Consider the following 20000-nt stretch of genomic DNA (forward strand, 5'->3'; position numbering starts at 1 on the left):
AATCCAACTTTTTTTTTTGGGGGGGAATTTCTATGCTTTATTGATAGTGTAGAGACAGAGTTGAAATGGGGCAGAGAGGGGAGTGACATGCAGAGAACGACCGCGGGCTGGAATCGAACCCGGGTCCGCTGCTGGCCGAGGCCCATGGGGGGGGGACGCCCTACCAACTGAGCTAAGGGCGCCCCCCAACTTTATTTCTTGATGTACAGTCAATGAATAACATGGTATCAATAACAGGGTCACATCACATAACAATATAGAAAAATAAGTCACAAACTATTGCAATAAATAAGTTAAGAGAAGTATGGTAAAATAAGTAACACAGAATTAAACTAAGTAAACAGTTATATTGAAGTAAGTAGAAAAACAAAACAAAATCAGTGTCCCTTTGTAGCCTATTGTTTTGTATTTAGTGATAATAAAAAAAAACCTACAGGCCAAAAACAGACAGTAGTAGGAGTCCAGTGCTCTAAACTCCGAGCCTGTCATGTGTCCCTGAAGGCAGCACAGTTGTGAGATCAGCTGATTTTTTACGCTGCCATTTTGTCCGGCGGAGAAGCAAAAATCATCCAGTCAGTCCGTAAAGAGAAACCGCTGGAGATACTTTTCCAGACAGAAGCCCCGGACGGGACTGTCTGTTCAATAAAAAATATTAAAAACTAACAAAAGAAAAAAACAATTAAGGAGCGGATAATGTGGAGTGGACAACGGGAGGATATCACCAACTGAAACAGTGGACCGTGACAACCAAACGGAGGGAGCTGTCAGCGTGAATTTACCCGTTTCGCCGGCTCGATATTCGGCCACAGACTCGTTCGTTGGGTCGGTGGAAGGTTAGCTTCTCGGCTAACACCAACAGCTATTTTTTTTCTTCTCCCTCGTCTTTTTGGGGGAGACTTACCACCTGTCCCAGGGGCTGTCAGTCCCGCAGTATCCTCTTAACAACTTTAAACAATGTCCTGCTCACATTTGAATGACTTTTGTACGCCCCGGGCGGGATTTAAAACACACTTTGCCCAGCGACCGGTGATAGCTTAACCGTCCAACAAGCTAACAAGTGGAGTGACGTGGATGAGGAACTCGAGGCAGTGATTTCAATACGGATTATACTTTTTTTCCTCTTTTGTTTCCCTCGTCCTACCCCGAGGTGAATTCTTTGGACCCCCCTTCCCCTAAGAAAACCCAAATCATCCAGGTTAAAGGCCACACACAAACCAAGCCAGTTCGCCAGCTATGTTTATTTGTAGCCACAAAGTAATTTCCAGTGTTTACAAATTCCTCAGCGGGACTCTTTCCTGGTTCGAGTACTGCAACGGAAACATTAGCTAACACAGACTAGCTCACATTAGTGTTGTCGTGGTTTGTTCCTTTAATGTTTGTTTACTAGATAGATAGTTAAACTTGTTGCCAAACAATTTAACTACTTAAAAAAACCTGCGAATCAGCGTTTGATTGTAACACCGATCGGATATTATTGTAAATGCAAGAACATTTGTCTCTTGTTGTTGTTGTTCAACCAGTGCTTTGACATTTCTGCAGACGTGGGTTGCACAGGTTTTGAACACACACACACACACACAGCTGGGGTTAGAAAAACATTGAAAGAAAAACTAAACATTAGTGACCGCCAGTGTGTCAGTGACTCTGAAACCCCATTGACCTCCTATTGACAGTGACGTCACGTTAAGAGAGTAGCTCCATTGAACCGGGTCGTTATCGTGCGATTTTTAACCTGATTTGAAGCCCAGAAATAAGGAGCTATGTCGGGCCAATCCATCACGGATCGCATCGCAGCAGCGCAGCACAGCATGACCGGGTCGGCGATCAGCAAGGCCGTGTGCAAAGCCACCACACACGAGGTCAGCGGACCCAAGAAGAAACACCTTGACTGTGAGTATGGACCATTTTTTATTTTTTTTTACAAAGCAGACACACCTGTCCTCCTCTAGTCTCTCTCTGTCTCTCTCTCACTCACTCGCTCACTCACTCACTCACACACACACACACACACACACACACACACACACACACACACACACACACACACACACACACACACACACACACACACACACACACACACACACACACACACACACACACACACACACACACACACACACACACACACACACACACACACACACACACACACACACACACACACACACATTCCTTCACGCTATACCTTTCAGACAGACAGTTGAGGTAAAACAGTCACAGCATTATAAGGGTTGGGTTTGGCAGAATAAAAGACGAGCCTGTAAACAACAAGTGAGTGACACATTGGCATTACAACCGGTGATGCTGAAGTAGATACTTATCAATATAACTAGCCTGCCATACCTGTTTACAATTTCCATTTTGATAAATTCTTTGGTCTAGAAATGCCAGATACCAATTTGGCCAAGTGCCTCATACAAAGCCAAAAGTGATGTGCTGAAAATGTTCAAACAAAAATGTCGCTTAAACTAAAACTATTCATTCACTTAAAGGTGCAGTGTGTAATATGACATCATCAAGAAAGTTCTACAAAGTTCTAGAATGCAACGCTCCCTGGGTAACCCCAACCCTTTAGAATAATAACAGAAGCTACAGTGGCCTTCAAGGACAAGAACAATTCTAAATTTTAAACAATGCACCTGATGACATTCCAACTATGACACTTTCAAGATGGCGGCACTAGGCCTTGGTCCAAAATATGCAGAAATATGGACATATATGAGACCCTCATATGAGAAAAAATAATAATAAAAAAAAAAATGTCAGCTATTATGCACTAAATTAAATGTACTTATGGATATTATAATTACTTTCTACAAAATCTGCTAGGAAATAAAACCCAACATTCTACACACTGCAGGTTTAATAGATTGATGGATAGATTTAGATTCATGGGTTGCTCAGTCTTGAGTATAGAAAAATTAAGTTGAAATCCCTGTTTTTATTTGTCTTTCGGTCTGAAAATACTAAATTTACTAACCACGTATGACAAAAAAAAGCATTTTAGGACATTTTTGAACGATAAAAATTGGGGAAAAACAGAAAATCCTGACATTTGAAGGTCTGGAACTGGATTTTTTTCCCCCTAATTGACGACTAAAAGTTTAATCAATTTTCTAAATAGTTGGCTGCTGCTGCTACCCTCGTCCATTCATCGATCGCATCTCCAGATATTCAAAATTAAATTCAAAGCAATACTAATTTGTTATTTATTTATTTATTTTGCCATTTTCAAGCTTTATTAGACAGTACAGAGTTGAAATGGGGAGACAGAGAGAGAGAGAGAGAGAGAGAGAGAGAGAGAGAGAGAGGGGGGATGACCTGCAGTAAAGGTCCACGGGTCAGATTCGAACCCGCGACCACTGCAATGAAGGCCGGAGCCAATATGGTACACGCTCTATCCACTACAACACCGGAGCGCCCCCCATTTGTATTTCATTTAAAAACTTTCAAATTCACAACAACTTCCATCAAACATTGTCCTTTCATTACAGGGGGCCTTGCTCGGTTACGAAACTCTTTTGTAATGAGTTCCTGTTGTGCAAAACTTCAAGGCAAGAGTCCCACAAAGAAAGATGTTTTTTCATCAGACCTACGAGCGCTAGGAAGGACAGGCTGTGCTCTTATTTCAGAGACAAACAGACAGAACCGTCCTGTGTCTAATATATCAGAGAACATCATATTTCCTTTTTTTTGTGGCCTTTTAGTTACAGGGGAAAAAAACTTTTTGAACAACAAATTCTCACACTCAAGAGAATGTCGTCAGCAAAAGCACAGACAGTGAAATCCTAGATGTTAGGTCTCTTCCAGATTGTCAATTTCATATTTTACTTTAGTTATGAAGAGTTGGTTGAATCAATTTGCCAGTAGAGCCATCTTACATTTAAAGCTATAGTGCGTAACTTCTGCCGCCTCCCATGAGGAATTCTGAGTAATTACAACAATACTGTCGACGTATCTACATGAGGTAAAGCCTTCAGTGATGACACATGGATTTTATACCTTCTGCTGTATGTACAAGGTTTTGTTTCCTAGCAGTAGAATCAACAACTGAAACATTTCTTGGAAAATTCTTAAGCTTCTGCGCCAGTGTCAATGGGGCGAAACCAGGTTGTAAACGCTGCACAGAGAGAGAGTTATCAATTCATTTGACGATGGCTTGAATATAAGGGACATTCATTTATCTGAAAAAGTTACGCACTACCGCTTTAACTGAGTCACAGTGAAGGTGGTAGAGATGCCATTGAGTCGACACAAAAGGCAGAATTAATGAATCAGAAGTCAGTGAGTCTATCGAGGCCGTATGCAGAAAGCGTGTGTGTGTGTGTGTGTGTGTGTGTGTGTGTGTGTGTGTGTGTGTGTGTGTGTGTGTGTGTGTGTGTGTGTGTGTGTGTGTGTGTGTGTGTGTGTGTGTGTGTGTGTGTGTGTGTGTGTGTGTGTGTGTGTGTGTGTGTGTGTGTGTGTGTGTGTGTGTGTGTGTGTGTGTGTGTGTGTGTGTGTGTGTGTGTGTGTGTGTGTGTGTGTGTGTGTGTGTGTGTGTGTGTGTGTGTGTGTGTGTGTGTGTGTGTGTGTGTGTGTGTGTTAGGAAATGTGCTGAACGTCTGTTTTCTGGGAAGTTGCCTTTGTCGGTGCGGAGGACACACACACACACACACACACACACACACACACACACACACACACACACACACGTTTGATCGATGTTTCTTCTCAGCTGCCTGCCTCGCATCCGTCAACTATTCACTCAAGACCCACACAGGGGGCTGCTGACGTCCTGTATTGTGCCAGGGTCCCAATGTGAACTTGTGGGCCAGAGCTGTATACAAGCCAATGCGCCACGTCAAGCTTAATCATTGTACACTATTGATTTGTTTTTTTGTGGGGAGAGCAACGACCTCAGTGCCACAGAGGGGAACGCTCGAGTGGCCCATTGCATGAACGAATGGCCTGATTTTTTTTAAGATTATTTTTTGGGCATTTTCAAGCTTTATTAGATAGTACAGAGTTGAAATGGGGAGACAGAGACAGAGACAGAGAGAGAGAGGGGGGATGACCTGCAGTAAAGGTCCACGGGTCGGATTTGAACCCGTGACCACTGCAACGAAGGCCTGAGCCAATATGGTACGCGCTCTATCCACTACGCCACCGGAGCGCCCCAGTTGTCATGATGTTTGGGTGATTTTTACATGTAGAAAACTTCCAGGCTGTTTTAAGGTTCATTGATTTTATTGGTAATATAAAGGAGGGCGGCCATTGCATGTAGGACTAAGGGTAGGTTATAGGTGAGGTAAGGTCGCCATTCAGTTAGGCAGGTAGTCAATTTGTGGGTCTGTTCGCGAACTGGAAGTGTGTTTTAGATTATTAGTCATTCAACTAGCCAGCCAGCATATCCAACCATACTGAAATAAACACAAGGAGACAGGTATAAATAGTGACAAAATATAACCCAACTATTCATACCATTACATTAGCTGGAATGGATGTAAATGTACGAAAAAAAATTTATTATATTACATTTTTTGAACTGTTCCTTCCTATAAATGTTGCTATTGTTTCATTGTAGACATGAGTCAAAATAATAATAATAGAACTTGAAAAAAAGGCCCTAAAAAAATGGCTTATGCATAATTAGGCTTGCCTTAGTGGGGGTCATTGTTGTGTGTGTGATTGTTATGTATGTGTATATGTTGTGTATGTTTTGTGTACAGGGACCACAATGGAAATAAGCCTTTGGGCTTTTTTGTGTCTATCCCTCCCTGGCTATTTTATGTATTATAATGTGTGACAGAGTGCTGTTCATGTTTTTATATCAACATGGTCAAATAAAATCATTCATTCATTAATTAATTAATTCATTCAAATGCAATGAGAAAATGACAACTCCTTCATAGGTTTTTCAGAGGGGATATTTACTATGAAAGTGCAAGAAAAAAAACTACACTATACCATCAAAAAAGCCACCCAGTCAGTCATCTAATAGGTTTAAAACATCAATGGGCTTCCAAGTGAATGTTGTGGAAAGGTATAGCCAGTGGGAAATGCATCAGTAGGTCTATATGACATCATGTGGAAATTCTTTTAGTGAACTTCAGATATAATATTGCATCAGATTGGTCCCATTTCGAGTGACATATCTAGACAAACCGTGGACAAGTACTTAGGCAAAAAGCAACATAGGTTAGGTTGTGTTTCGCTGCCAACTCTGTCTGCTTTTCTGTCAACAGCTATTTATTTCCCACGCAGTCAGAGACAACACACACACACACACACACACACACACACACACACACACACACACACACACACACACACAGAGGACCATCATTTTGTCTCGCTCTCCTCTTGGCAGTATTTCACCACAAGCAGCTGTGACTGTCTGACAGCAAGCTGTGAATGACCTCACCGGCATATTTGCATCTAGACCCAATAACCGAATAACCCTGGTCCCTGGCTGTGTGTGTCTCTCTCTCTCTCTCTCTGTTTGTCTCTCTGTCTGTCTCTCTCCCTATCTCTTTCTCTTTCTCTTTCTCTGTCTCTCTCTCTCTCTCTCTCTGACTCTGTCTCTGTCTCTGTCTCTCTCTCTCTCTCTCTCTCTCTCTCTCTCTCTCTCTCTCTGACTGACTCTTTGTCGGGCGGAAGATGCACTGATCCCTAGCAGGCAGAAGTCCCTTTTTGCAGCGCTGCCAGCCCAGACACACACACACGCACGCACAGACACACACACAGACACACACACACAGACACACACACAGACACACACACAGACACACACAGACACACACAGACACACAGACACACACACACACGCACGCACAGACACACACACAGACACACACACACAGACAGACACACACACACACACACACGCACAGACACACACAGACACACACACACATAGCCCTTAGCCGTCGGTTACCGTTTTGAGGGGTTCGGAGGTCATTTCGTTAGCTCTCAGCAGCCGTGACATTCACCCGCCAGTGGGCAGAGTAAGTGGCGCTTTAAAGCCATTCAGTGTCGTGATTGGGGGCCGTCCACCTCAATTAACCCCCCCCCCCCCCCCGGCCCGTGAGTCAGAGGCAAAAATGACGAGGCCGCTTCCCCGATGGTTCTGAGAGGCTCTTTCTGTTTATGGAAATGATCGTCATAAAAATCAATGAGCGGACGGCCGGACGGACGGACGGTTCAGAATGTGTTGGAATATGACTGTCTGTGGCTCTCAGTGTGCAGGTTGTCGAGGTGAAAGCCATCGCGTACTTTAAAGATAGACACTGCAGTAGGGCTGCAACTAACAATTATTTTGATAATCGATTAATCTGTCGACTATTTTCTCGATTAATCGATAAGTGTTTTGGTCCGTGAAATGTCAGAAAATGGTGAAAAATGTTGATCAATTTTCCAAAGCCCATGTTGACGTCCTCAAATGTATTGTTATGTCCAAAACACACAGATATTTCAGTTTACTGGCATAATAGGATTAAAGAAACCAGAAAATATTCACATTTGAGAAGCTGAAATCAGAGAATTTAGAATTTTTTTATTCAAAAATGACTCAAAACGATTAATCGATAATCAAAATAGTTGGCGATTATTTTAATAATCGATTAATAATCGATTCATCGATTAATCGTTGCAGCTCTACACTGCAGGATAAAACATTGTTTTTTTTTAAGCACTGGACGATTTTGAGACGTCAACTCAACGTTCCGTAATCATTCTTAGAACTATTCGGAATGTTATTACAGAATGATTTTGTTCATCTGTTGTAAATTGTCTGATTTATGACTATTTTGTTCTCTCTGAGACATTTCGAAAATACATTTTTAAGACCTTTTATGTAGTATCCTGTCCTGTACAAACTTTGGAGACTATTATGTTTTAGAAATAACATAAAGATTTTAACTCTGGCTGCATCCAACATCTAGAATTTTAATTTTTTTAATTTTTAATTTTTTTTGGGGCATTTTTTTATGCTTTATTGATAGTGCAGAGAGACAGAGGTGAAATGGGGCAGAGAGGGGAGTGACATGCAGAGAACGACCGCAGGCGGGAATCGAACCCGGCTCTGCTGCTGGGCCCAGCCCCGGGGGGGGGGGGGGGGGTGACGGCCTACCAACTGAGCTAAGGGCGCCCCCACACATTCAAATGTTGACCCCATTCCCCTGCAGTGTCTTGCCTTAGTCCGGCCCTATTGCTAGCAGGAGCATCAGCTAACTTATTACCCTGTACGCCTGGGAGCCGCTTCTTTCCACTTTGGCTTCGTTATCCAAAGAACACTGATTGTTTCTCCATCTTCTCCAGCTGTTAGGGAGAAGTTCTGACAGTTAAACTGAAGTCTTAGTTTTCCCTCAACTGGCACTCTGTTGTCATGGCAGCAAACCAGCCAACTGGCGTGTGTTAAATGGACGTGTGTGTTGACAGGGGGAAGTTTGGCTGGGCTGGGGATGTTTTTACAACCCCTGTTCATGCAGTGTGGCCGGGTGTTTGTTCCTAGAAGTAGTAAATGAGACTCTTTTTTTTTTTTTTTTTTTTAAGATTTTTTTTTGGCATTTTCAAGCTTTATTAGACAGTACAGAGTTGAAATGGGGAGACAGAGAGGATGACCTGCAGTAAAGGTCCACGGGTCAATCAGATTTCTGTAAAAGCTTATTGAAATACTAAAATGTCGATATCAGATATGGATTTTTACTATTTTAGACCAGGTGTCCAACATCTTTAATATGTAACAGCAGGAATTGGCTCGCTTCTGTTGCCATTTGTCTGTCTGCGAGTTTCTCCGGCACTTTAACCTTTGTGAGAAATTCACACCTAGACGTCACATGAGAGGAGCAGTTGGTAGTTGATATTTCTGTGTATCATGATGAGACTCAGTAATGGTGTTTTTTTACTAGCTTGTTTTAGCTGGCAACCTACATGACATTTAACTTTAAAGGAATACTTCACCCATACGGAGCCGGCGTTCTATCATTATAAAATTGCTATTATAATATAATGAATGAGGTTTTTTCTTCCCTCAGTCTTTCCTCAGTCTTCCCTTGGCCCAGCTGTCCTGTTAATCCTAACCCTACATTTTTACTAGTGTGATGTGATGTCACACTATTAAAAAATGTAGGGTTAGACAGTGGGACCATAAAACACTCTTTCTGCCTTTTCTCAGGCTAGGATGAACCAATTTAATTTTTTTTGCACAAATACTACATAAGATTTCAGAGTTCAATACACCTTCATATTCCCACCGGTGAAGTAGGTCTTTAACCTTAAAACTAGGTAACACATGCATGACAAATTGATGTTTTGCTATACAGTTGTCTTCTGCACCAGCATTTGTACGGGCTCTGTCCCCGTCTTGGGGCGTTTAGTTTGGGAGACCAATCGAGACGCCGCACAGTCAGTTATGGAGCTCCAGGTTCATGTGGCTTGTGTCGGTGCCCAGTCAAATGTGACAGCTCTATTTCAGACAGGAGGGTCACCTTGACTGAACTGTTCATTTTGCACGTGGACATGTGATTGTTTTTGTGTGTTAAGTGTGTGTGTGTGTGTGTGTGCGCGTCTGTCTCTGTCTCTATCCCTCTGTGTTTGTGTGTGTGTGTGTGTGTGTGCGCGTCTGTCTCTGTCCCTCTGTGTGTGTGTGTGTGTGTGTGTGTGTGTGTGTGTGTGTGTGTTGGAATGTGTTTAATTGGTATGCATAATGGGTGTGTATGGATGTGGTACATGATAATTAATAGGGTTATTATTATTTACTTCTACTTAAACTTAAGTCACAGTGAAGTTCATAATATGACCTTAAAGGGCAACAATCTCTTTTAAATAACTGTCAGCAAACTGTTTTGATTCCGTTAAATTCCTTTCCAGGAGACTGAGCTTTCGAGGCATGTAGCTCCCAAACTGTATAACGTGAGACAAACCCAACATATGCCCTGCGTTCCAATCCCCATACTTCCCTACTATTTAGTATGCCAGAAAAAGATTTAGGATGTCCCAATTTATGCACGTCAATTGTAGTATGCTGAAAATACATAAATGCCCCACTAACTCCAATAGCATTTTGGAGTATTCGTCTTTATTCTGAGTTTGCTGGAGCAGCCGAATGACTAGACAGGTTCTGAAAATAACATCCTGTTTTGGAGTCACGTTTTGCAAGCTTGACTAGCTTCCCTTTTTCCTCGTGAGTTTGCAAACATGATTGTTCCTCTAATCTGTGGCCTTCAAGGACAAGAAGCTATAGTCACTAAAGATGGCTTCATCATCCACCACTGCCTCAAGGCTTTCCACAATACGAAGTGATGAGGTGAATATGTGTTTAGTTATTTATTCTATAGTACTTCTTCTTCTTGGTCTTTCTACCATGCCATGTGCTATGGCCGTGAGCCGTAATAAATAAATGAAATGAAATGAAATGTTCTGAAAAATGACAATAAATTCTACACACTGCCTTTAAATTGCCGGATGTCTAAGTTGAAAGTCAACGTTATGTGGTCAATCTTCATAGGCTAAGAAAGGCTACGACCTTTAAAAAAAAAAAAAAAAACTGCCCGCTCAAAGACAGTCAAACATTGGCCATTGAAAAGTAAACCGCCTGTAAAATCTCTCAACGCCTAGACAACGTTTCCATGACTATATAAAAAAAACACCTTTTATCCTTTTGTGAAACATGGAAATAGCGGCAGCCGGCAGTATAATTATAGTTTATTATCCTTTACACCAAAAAGCGTGTACAATTCAAAATAGCAGTTTTACCTTAGAGATCAATGTAACTGCTGTTGAGTCTCTATAGCCTTGATATTCAGTGCTTTTTCTATTATGTCAGTGTGTCCCCTGTTCATTCGGTACGCAGTCAGTGTACCTACATACATGGAGTGATTTATCGCCATCCAATGAATAACACTGAAGAAAACTATTCAGGGAATTGAAAAGGTTTGAATGTGAGTGTGTGACTTGAGCACGCGAATATAGTGGCACAGCGTATTTCCTGCTATTTGTGCTGTATTGATTCCATGCCCTGATAGAGCTGTCGTAGGGTGGGTGTAGCTGGTTCTTGTGTGTGTGTCTGTGTGTGTGTGTGTGTGTGTGTCTGTGTCTTAAGTGATTGTAGGTGAGTTTAAGGCTATCTTAACGGAGCAGGACAGCCCCTCCCAGACTACTGCAGATCCCAGATAGGCCCAGTTTAGACTACCATGCAGGAAAAAGGCTTAGTACTACTGTCGACTGTCTAGATGTGTGTGTGTGACTGCGTGTGTGTGTGACTGTGTGTGTGTGACTGTGTGTGTGACTGTGTGTGTGACTGTGTGTGTGTGTGTGTGTGTGTGTGTGTGTGTGTGTGTGTGTCAATTCACCTGCCTCCCAAGAGAGTGCTTCAGTCACAAGCGTTCAGTCGGTGAATATGTGATACACACTCCACGCTCAAGTATGTGATTGAGTGGAAACATTGGTGCCCATTCAACGAGACACAACACAAGGCCATCATGCTGTTAAACAACACAGAGTATGTGAATGTAAAATGATATTTTTATAAATGTAAATATTGTTTATGTTATTCTACTCTATATATATTTTTTTAACGTTCCTATTGCACCGTGGGTCAGAGATAAACGTAGAGTAAACCATGTTAGTTTTTAATTTTAAATTTTGTTTATGTGTTTACTTTTTCAGTTGTGTGTGCGTGTGTGCGTGAGTCTTCTTTTTTAAAAAATCCAAAAATAGAGTATTTAAAAAAAATAATAAATACTCACCATGGACTTTAACCCATGGGGGGAAAAAAATAACATTAGCCAAACATCTCATCTAATTCTACCACTTACAATAATGATGAAACTAACTCTTTGCTTTTTTATTGCGTAAATTACTGCAAGTTGGCTAACAAGCTTTGCATGACTATATGTATGTATATATATGCTGTTTAAGTATCTTGAAGTAGTTATCTGCACACTGTATCTATGTTACCAGGGAAACTTCCTTCGTCTAGCTGAGGTTAAGTGTTGCTAATCCTGGCAGAAGGGACACCACTTGGTCATTTTACACACTGGTTGGCGGTGCTTTAAGTAAACGAGGGTTGGCAGGTTTTAAATGGGTCTTTGTCTGTGTTTGTGTTTGAGTGTGAGGGAACATTCAGTGCTTCTCTTCCCGTTCTGAAGTTATTTTTAGCCGTGTTCTCTCCGGAGCCTTTTAACTTTGCCTGGGCTCAACTTGCTTTGTTTTTCTTCTTCTCCCAGACGTTAGATAGCTACCTGTGTGCATGTACGTCGTCGTCAGCCATCTTATCTGTCTCTGTCTCTCTCTTGTGATGACAGCAAACCGGTCGGAGCCGCACCTCAACCTAAAGGCGTTACCGCGGAGACACACTCCCCCGACTGACTTCAAACCTATTTATTTATTTATTATTTATTTTTATTATTATTATTATGGACAAAAAGGTTTTAATTTCTTTTTGTGGTTTCCGCCTCCTACACCTGTCTCTAAAATAGCTGTTGGTTTATTTTGTAACTTTTTAGTCAGTGTTTGCAGAACCCCAGCCCCCCCCCGCCCCCCCCCCCTCCCTCCCACCACCATAAATTAACATACATTTAGTGTATATAGGAAAAAAAAGACGAAAAGGAAACCATGCTAACAGAATAATTTTTTAAATATTTTTGTATATCTACACTATATGTATGAACATTTTCAGTACTTACTCACAAACTTCATATTTGCTTCAAATAATTTGTGCACCAAAAGGAAGAAGACATGGCAGCTACTGCCATCGGTGTATGAGTGTGTGTATGAATGGTTGAATGTGGTAAGATATGTAAAGCGCTTTGGGGCTGAGAAAGTCGGCTAGAAGGCGCTATATAAGTCAAGTCCATTTACCATTTACAAAAACAAATTCATACCACAAAAACTTACAGTATACAAACACCATCACCTCAACACACATCTACATTATCTTCAAACTAGGAATGTAAATCACTTTGTCTTAGTTATTTATTTCACTTTTTTTCTGTATTCCTTGTCTGTTTATGTGGGGGAGGGGGGAGAGGGGAGGGGGTTGGGTGTTGTGTATGTATTGTACGTGTTTACTTATTCTGTTTTTTTTTGTCCATATGTTAAAAAAAAAAATTATAAAACCACTCAAATAAAAGTTAAAAAAATAAAAAATAAACTAGGAATGTAACGGTACACAAAAGTCACGTACCTCGGTTTTGAATTCACGGTTAGTTTTATTTACGGTACGGTTCTCAGTTTAGATGAAAAATGCCCAAAAAAAACTGCGTGTAATTGTTAAAATTTCACCCATTTTTTACATCCTTTCTTCAATACCTTCACTTCAAACCTATTCCCTTGACTAAGCTGTCCCTTAGTCCCTCCTTAGACACATAGCAGTTGGAGTCTAGAGAATTGGCCTGTCCCTTATTCTCAGGCTTAACATTTCAGTGCGAAAGGCAAAGAGAGAGAGAGACAGACACCAAAGAGGTGAAACCATCTTATTTAAGACCTCGAGGGGAGAATTATAAAGCTACAGAACCAGAGCCAACCTATTAATAGACCGACTTCTGGTGGCACTTTGTCTTACTGTCTGTCTACTCTACACAGCCTCGTTCTCACCTCTCCTTAATACTATATTCCCCTCACTTTATTACTCCATCTCGCTTTACTACATCACGCAGGCAGGCTCGCACGCACGCACACACACACACACACACACACACACACACACACACACACACGCACACGCACACGCACACGCACACGCACACACACACAGACTCATCATTTTATCCCTCCTTCCATCTTGATTCAACACCAGTGCTAGTTTTCTTCTTCTCCTTTTTCAATTTAAAATCCGCCTACTGTTCTGCTTAGGCCCTGGGATCATTCTTCTAGTTAACATAAGGCCGTAGTCACACATCACATCTTAAAGGCCTACTTCACCGGTGGGAATATGAAGGTGTATTGAATTCTGAGATCCAATGTAGTATAAATGTGCATTTTTTTAAAAAAAAGTGGTTCATCCTAGCCTGAGAAAAGGCAGAAAGAGTGTTTTATGGTCTCACTGTCTAACCCTACATTTCTCTTACTGTGATGTCACAGTAAGAGAACCAATTAAATTTTTTTTTGCACATTTATACTACATAGGATCTCAGAATTCAATACACCTTCATATTCCCACCGGTGAAGTAGGCCTTTAACTAGAGCACTTCCATACATTTTGTTATCAGTTAAGGACCCCCACATTTCAAAAGCTGGAATCAGAACATTTAGTAGATCTAAAATTGAGTGATGATCAAAATAGTTGTTTATTGCTTATATTCTGTTTTAGGACCCTGGTCATAGTAAAACGATTTTAGGCTGCTACTCTGCTTTGGTATCATTTCAACAACAACGGTGACAAGATCAGGGTTGGAATGTCCTCGCAGAAGTCTTTTTTTTTATAGGTTAGACATCTGCCGTTTGAAAATGTAAACAGTTTCTTCTCCGAAACGGTCCGAGACAAACTCTGCAAGCAATGTCTGCCACCATTTTGTCTGTTCTGCACCAGAGTACGATTTCTGCTTTCTGCAACAGCTTCAAAACCATAGGAAAAAAACTCCCGAACACTGTCTGTCTCGATTTTCACTGACTTCGCTGCCTTCACAGCTTCCCAACTAATCTGAACTATTTGTTGAACCACATCAGAGTTCGATTTAAAATCACAAAACTCTTGAAAGCACCCTAAGAAAACCGCTGTACTAGATTCCTCAAATATGTCAAAGAAACCCCAATCCGTTTCATTACGTCTGTACTCCCTCTCTTCTCCGCTACCATGGAGCCAAGTTCACACTGAGGTGGATAACTAAGTGTGTGTGTGTGTGTGTGTGTGTGTGTGTGTGTGTGTGTGTGTGTGTGGCCAAGTTCACACTGAGGTGGATATGAATTAATAAACCCGTTTTCAAGTGAAAATGACTTTGCTCCAGCCAAGCGTTCACAGCTCGTTTTTCAAAAGTTCTCTTCACTGAATCAACGAAACTTTCCCTGCGTTTCCAATCCCCATACTTCCCTACTATTTAGTATGCCAAAAAAAGATTTAGGATGTCCCAAAACATGCACGTCAATTGTAGTATGCTGAAAATACATAAATGCCCCAATAACTCCAATAGCATTTTGCAGTATTCATCTTTATTCTTGACATTTCTCAACATAATGAAAAAAAAATCTTCCTGATCTGATTTTTTTTCTCTCTCCTGTGGCCCTAAAACTCTTCTGTACTTTAGTGTGTAGTGTAGTAAAAAGAAAGAGTATGTGATTTGATTTGGAACGCAGGGTTTATGAAGAAGGCAAAATGGCTTCCTTCCTTTTTTCATCTTCCTTTCCACACATTAGAAGGACAGATGGAAAGCCTTGGTCTGTTTTGTTGCTTTTTAATTTGTTTATCTGCAGCTAAAATATTCAATTATGTATCTCTCTATGACACATTTGTTCTATTTGTGTTATCAGCCAATGAACAGATCAACAACAGTAATTAAATCGTGTCCACATTTTCGGGAATTAAATTGGCAAAACAGAATAAAAATCATCTCCGGCTCTCTGTGATCACTTATTTCGTCTTTTAACAACATAGCCTGAATACAGAATCATTACATTCATTGTAATTGCTTTTTTTTCAAGATATTTTTTTGGCATTTTTATGCTTTTATTGATAGTGTAGAGACATAGTTGAAATGGGGCAGAGAGAGGAGTGACATGCAGAGAACGACCGCGGGCTGGAATCGAACCCGGGTCCGCTGCTGGCCGAGGCCCATGGGGGGGGGGGACGCCTTACCAACTGAGCTAAGGGCGCCCCCCCAGTCATTGCTTTTTTGCTTCTGTTTTCATACTGAAATAATGACTAGCTTGTGGCTTGTTATCGCTACCTTGTACATGTTAGCTGAACTTGTTTTCAGGATGGTAACACATTCAACAATTACTACATCAGCTGTCTATGTCCGTTTTTTTAAAGGAGCTACGAGGAACTTTTAAATATTTCGGGAACAGTCTAATTTTTTTTACCTCTGATGATCATGAATTACATGTAACAGCAAATGAGACCATCAGTGCACAGAATGCTATCTATTCTACCGGCCCTTAGACAGCCAGTCAAATAGCTGTTATAGCCTGACAGCATTTGTGAGCGCAGATCAACGATAAAACAAATATTAAATCATTGCCTGTGATCGCGGCAGAGTGAGCCACCGTGGAAATAATCGGATGTGACAGTGAACCCTCTATCGTGTAGTAACAGCTTTGTCAGAACTACTACTACAAGGATGACTCTAACAGCTTAGAGTTGTTACATTTTTGTTTGTTTTTCCGGGGCCAGCGTTCAGAGACAAGTGGATTTGACAACATGGGTTCAATGTCATTCTCTCTTTTTTACAGTTATAGAACATCCCTGTTGATTTGATTGGGGTTATTTAAAAAGAAAAAAAAAAGAAAGAAAAACACCAGTTTAGTTTGAGCGTAAACCCCCCCCAAAAAATAGACATTTTTCGAAATTTAGCAGCAGTCTTACAATTCTTCACACCTCTCAGTAGGATTTGAAAGGGTGAGAAAGAAAGAGAGACAGAGGGAGGAAGGGAGGGAGGGAGGGGTGAATCGGAGGGGAATCCTCTTTTGACTCAAACCCTGTCTGCACCGACCTTACACAGCGCAGACAGACATAGGAGACACACACACACACACACACACACACACACACACACACACACACACACACACACACACACACACACACACACACACACACACACACACACACACACACACACACACACACACACACACACACACACACACACACAGACAGAGATTACAAGAACACGCCAGACAAGGTGCTGATACTACGCAGTGTTAATCTCTAACAGATTGTGGTTCCCGGTGCCTTCTGTGTCTGGCTGTTTCATCTGTGTGGGGCGTCCTGCTAACATGGGACCTGTTCAGATTTTAAATGAAGGTCACTCCATTCTTTCCCTGCGTTTCCAATACCCATACTTCCCTACTGTTTAGTATGCCAGAAAAAAGATTAGGATGTCCCGAAATACATGCACGTCAATTGTAGTATGCTGAAAATACATAAATGCCCCCACTAACTCCCAATAGCATTTTGGAGTATTCGTCTTTATGCTTGACATTTCTCGACATAATGGGGAAAAAAAATCTTCCTTATCTGATTTTTTTTTTCTCTCCTCCTGTCTGTGGCCCTAAAACTCTTCTGTACTTTAGTATGTAGTGTAGTAAAAAGAAAGAGTATGTGATTTGGAACGCAGGGAATGTATTGATAAGCCCATTTTGATGATTGAGTTTCTAACTTCAAACAGTGTTCCAGGGATCACATTGTCCTGCTAGTATTTATTCAGTTATGAGAATATACCTTAGAAAATGTTCACTTCTCCCACCCACCCAAAAGTTACATAGTGCACCTTTAATAACTTTTCCTGTGTACTGTAGGGGACAGAGGGGCCAGTTGGAACACAGTTGGCTTTATGTTGAAAGTTACACAGTGCACCTTTAATGCGTAAAAGCCCTTGAAATGTGTCCGGATAGATCCTCTACGGAGCCTTCACTCTGTTTAGGAATTCAAACTATGTGAGACTGACCTTTCCCGGTGGTCTCTGTGGGGAGACTGAACTGTGTGTGTGTGTGTGTGTGTGTGTGTGTGTGTGTGTGTGTGTGTGTGTGTGTGTGTGTGTGTGTGTGTGTGTGTGTGTGTGTGTGTGTGTGTGTGTGTGTGTGTGTGTGTGTGTGTGTGTGTGTGTGTGTGTGTGTGTGTGTGTGTGTGTGTGTGTGTGTGTGTGTGTGTGTGTGTGTGTGTGTGTGTGTGTGTGTGTGTGTGTGTGTGTGTGTGTGTGTGTGTGTGTGTGTGTGTGTGTGTGTGTGTGTGTGTGTGTGTGTGTGTGTGCGCGTGTGTGCGCCAGGTGCCCGAGCAAGGTTTTACAAAGATGTCGAGATCGGATTGAGCAGAGGATTGCAGGTCTGTTCATAAGGGCTTAGCCACCTCACACACCAGGGGAAGGCTTGGTGAATTATCTAGATCACAACCTGGGTGTTGAGACCAGAATGTGAAGTAGAGTGCTACTAACAGGAGTCAATATTGGGCTGACACCAGTTCTGAAAGAAATTTTAAAGGTGCTCCGAGGAACTTTTTAGGTTTGTGTTCATTCTTGCGCCCCCTTTGGACGAAAGCGGTAGTTTTTTTTACTACGCCAGCTGTGGTTGACATGACAAAGGCATTATGCAAAACTATTACAAAAAAAATTGCATTCTTTGAATATATGGTCTCGTTTGCTGTTACATGTCATTATATGATCGTCAGCGGAAAAATTAGACTGTTTCAGGAATATTTAAAAGTTCATCATTGTAGCACCTTTTAAAATCAGGCTGAAGTATATTTTTCTACAGATATTAAGCCATATTTTGAACTGGCATTTCTGTCTTTTTATAATGTTCCCTCAATAAAGGTACAGTGTGTAGCTAAGGTGTACTTTGGCATCATCTAGTGGTGATAGCTCTAGATAGCAACACTCTGTCTCTACCTCTTCATTTACAGAAGCTACGGTGGCCTTCAAGGGGAAGAAGCTAGTTAGTAAAGATGGCAGCGATCTAGCATTTCTTTTCAAGCTTTTACACCCTTATGAAATATATGAAAACGCGGCAAGGCATGAGCAACACATGAGCTTGTTAAAGGTGAAGAATGGTCTAGACAGCCAAAGAAATTGAAGTTGAGTCGGGGAAAGGAGGAGGAGGAGGAGGACGAGGAGGAGGAGGACGAGGAGGTTGTGTGTGTGTGTGTGTGTGTGAGGAGGTTGTGTGTGTGTGTGTGTGTGTGTGTGTGTGTGTGTGTGTGTGTGTGTGTGCGTCATCTGACCACCTGCTTTCTCAGACACACACACACACACACACACACACACACACACACACAGACACAGAGAAAGGCTAGACCCTCAAGTTCAGGTTTGTAGATGCGTAGCGGCACGACTGTCAAAATAGCCACACTGAAGTAATAAGAACAAAGTGCACAAATCAAATGAAACTTTATTGATACACTCCACAGACGGACAGAGCAACAAATGACTTGCAGAAAATAATAACACTCAATAAAGCAGAAGTCAATAAACTGGGACTGAAGGAAACGAGGTGACGGAAACGCTCGGATCAATAGAACTGTAAAACTGGAAGTGATGAAACACTATCCCAAACAACGTTATGGACAAAGTCAGAGCAGTTGTATTAAAATAAATATTAAAAAAAAGTCAAATAAATAATAGGTTTCTGAGCTTAGAAATGATAAAATAATCAATAAATAAAAGTTAAAAAAAAGTAATAATAATAATAATTAGAGTAAATATGTTTAAAATACAAAATGTTTTCATATGAAGTTGATAAAAATATGAAGTTGATTAAAAAAATAAGTTTATAAAAAGGGTTAGGGCTACTGAGCTTAAAATGGATAAAATAGGGGGCGCCTTTAGCTCAGTAGGTAAGGCGTCCCCCTCCTGGGCCGGGCCCAGCAGCAGACCCGGGTTCGATTCCCACTCGCGGTCGTTCTCTGCATGTCACTCCCCTCTCTGCCCCATTTCACCTCTGTCTCTCTGCACTGTCAATAAAGTATAAAAATGCCCAAAAAATATCTTTAAAAAAAAAAAATTGATAAAATAATCAATTTAATAAAAGTAAAAAAAAATATAAATAAATACTAGTACTAATAAATATGTTTGAAATCAATAAAAAATGCCTTTTAATAAAAAAAAATTAAATAAAATAAAATAATAGATCATTAAACACATGCTTCCTCATCAGATCCAATAGTGTGGTTCCTGGTGCCGTTGCCGTGGTACCAGGAAGTCTCGGTTCTATTGTGATTTGAATGAAAAGGCGACGAGAGGTCAACAGACGCCCGGCAACAATAGACCTCAGACCACAGAGGAACACAGAAGGTCACTGTTAGGGATGACATCACTTTCTACTCCGCAGGCATTCCACCCACGTGTGTGTGTGTGACAGTGTGTGTGTGT

General features: G+C 41.3%; 1 protein-coding gene across 2 annotated transcripts in view; it reads left to right on the forward strand.

Moving 5' to 3' along the window:
• Window positions 1–564: 564 nt before the first annotated feature.
• The window catches only part of LOC307269200 (phosphatidylinositol-binding clathrin assembly protein), a 93954-nt gene continuing 74518 nt past the window's right edge, over window positions 565–20000 (forward strand). For both annotated transcript variants that reach the window (XM_080052056.1, XM_080052057.1), the window contains exon 1: window positions 565–1890. In XM_080052056.1, coding sequence (XP_079908182.1) covers window positions 1761–1890 — 130 coding nt within the window. In that variant the 5' untranslated portion in view covers window positions 565–1760. The remainder of the gene's footprint in view (window positions 1891–20000) is intronic.

This window comes from Ammodytes marinus (assembly GCF_949987685.1).
Source record: "Ammodytes marinus genome assembly, chromosome: 23".
Lineage (NCBI taxonomy): Eukaryota > Metazoa > Chordata > Actinopteri > Uranoscopiformes > Ammodytidae > Ammodytes > Ammodytes marinus.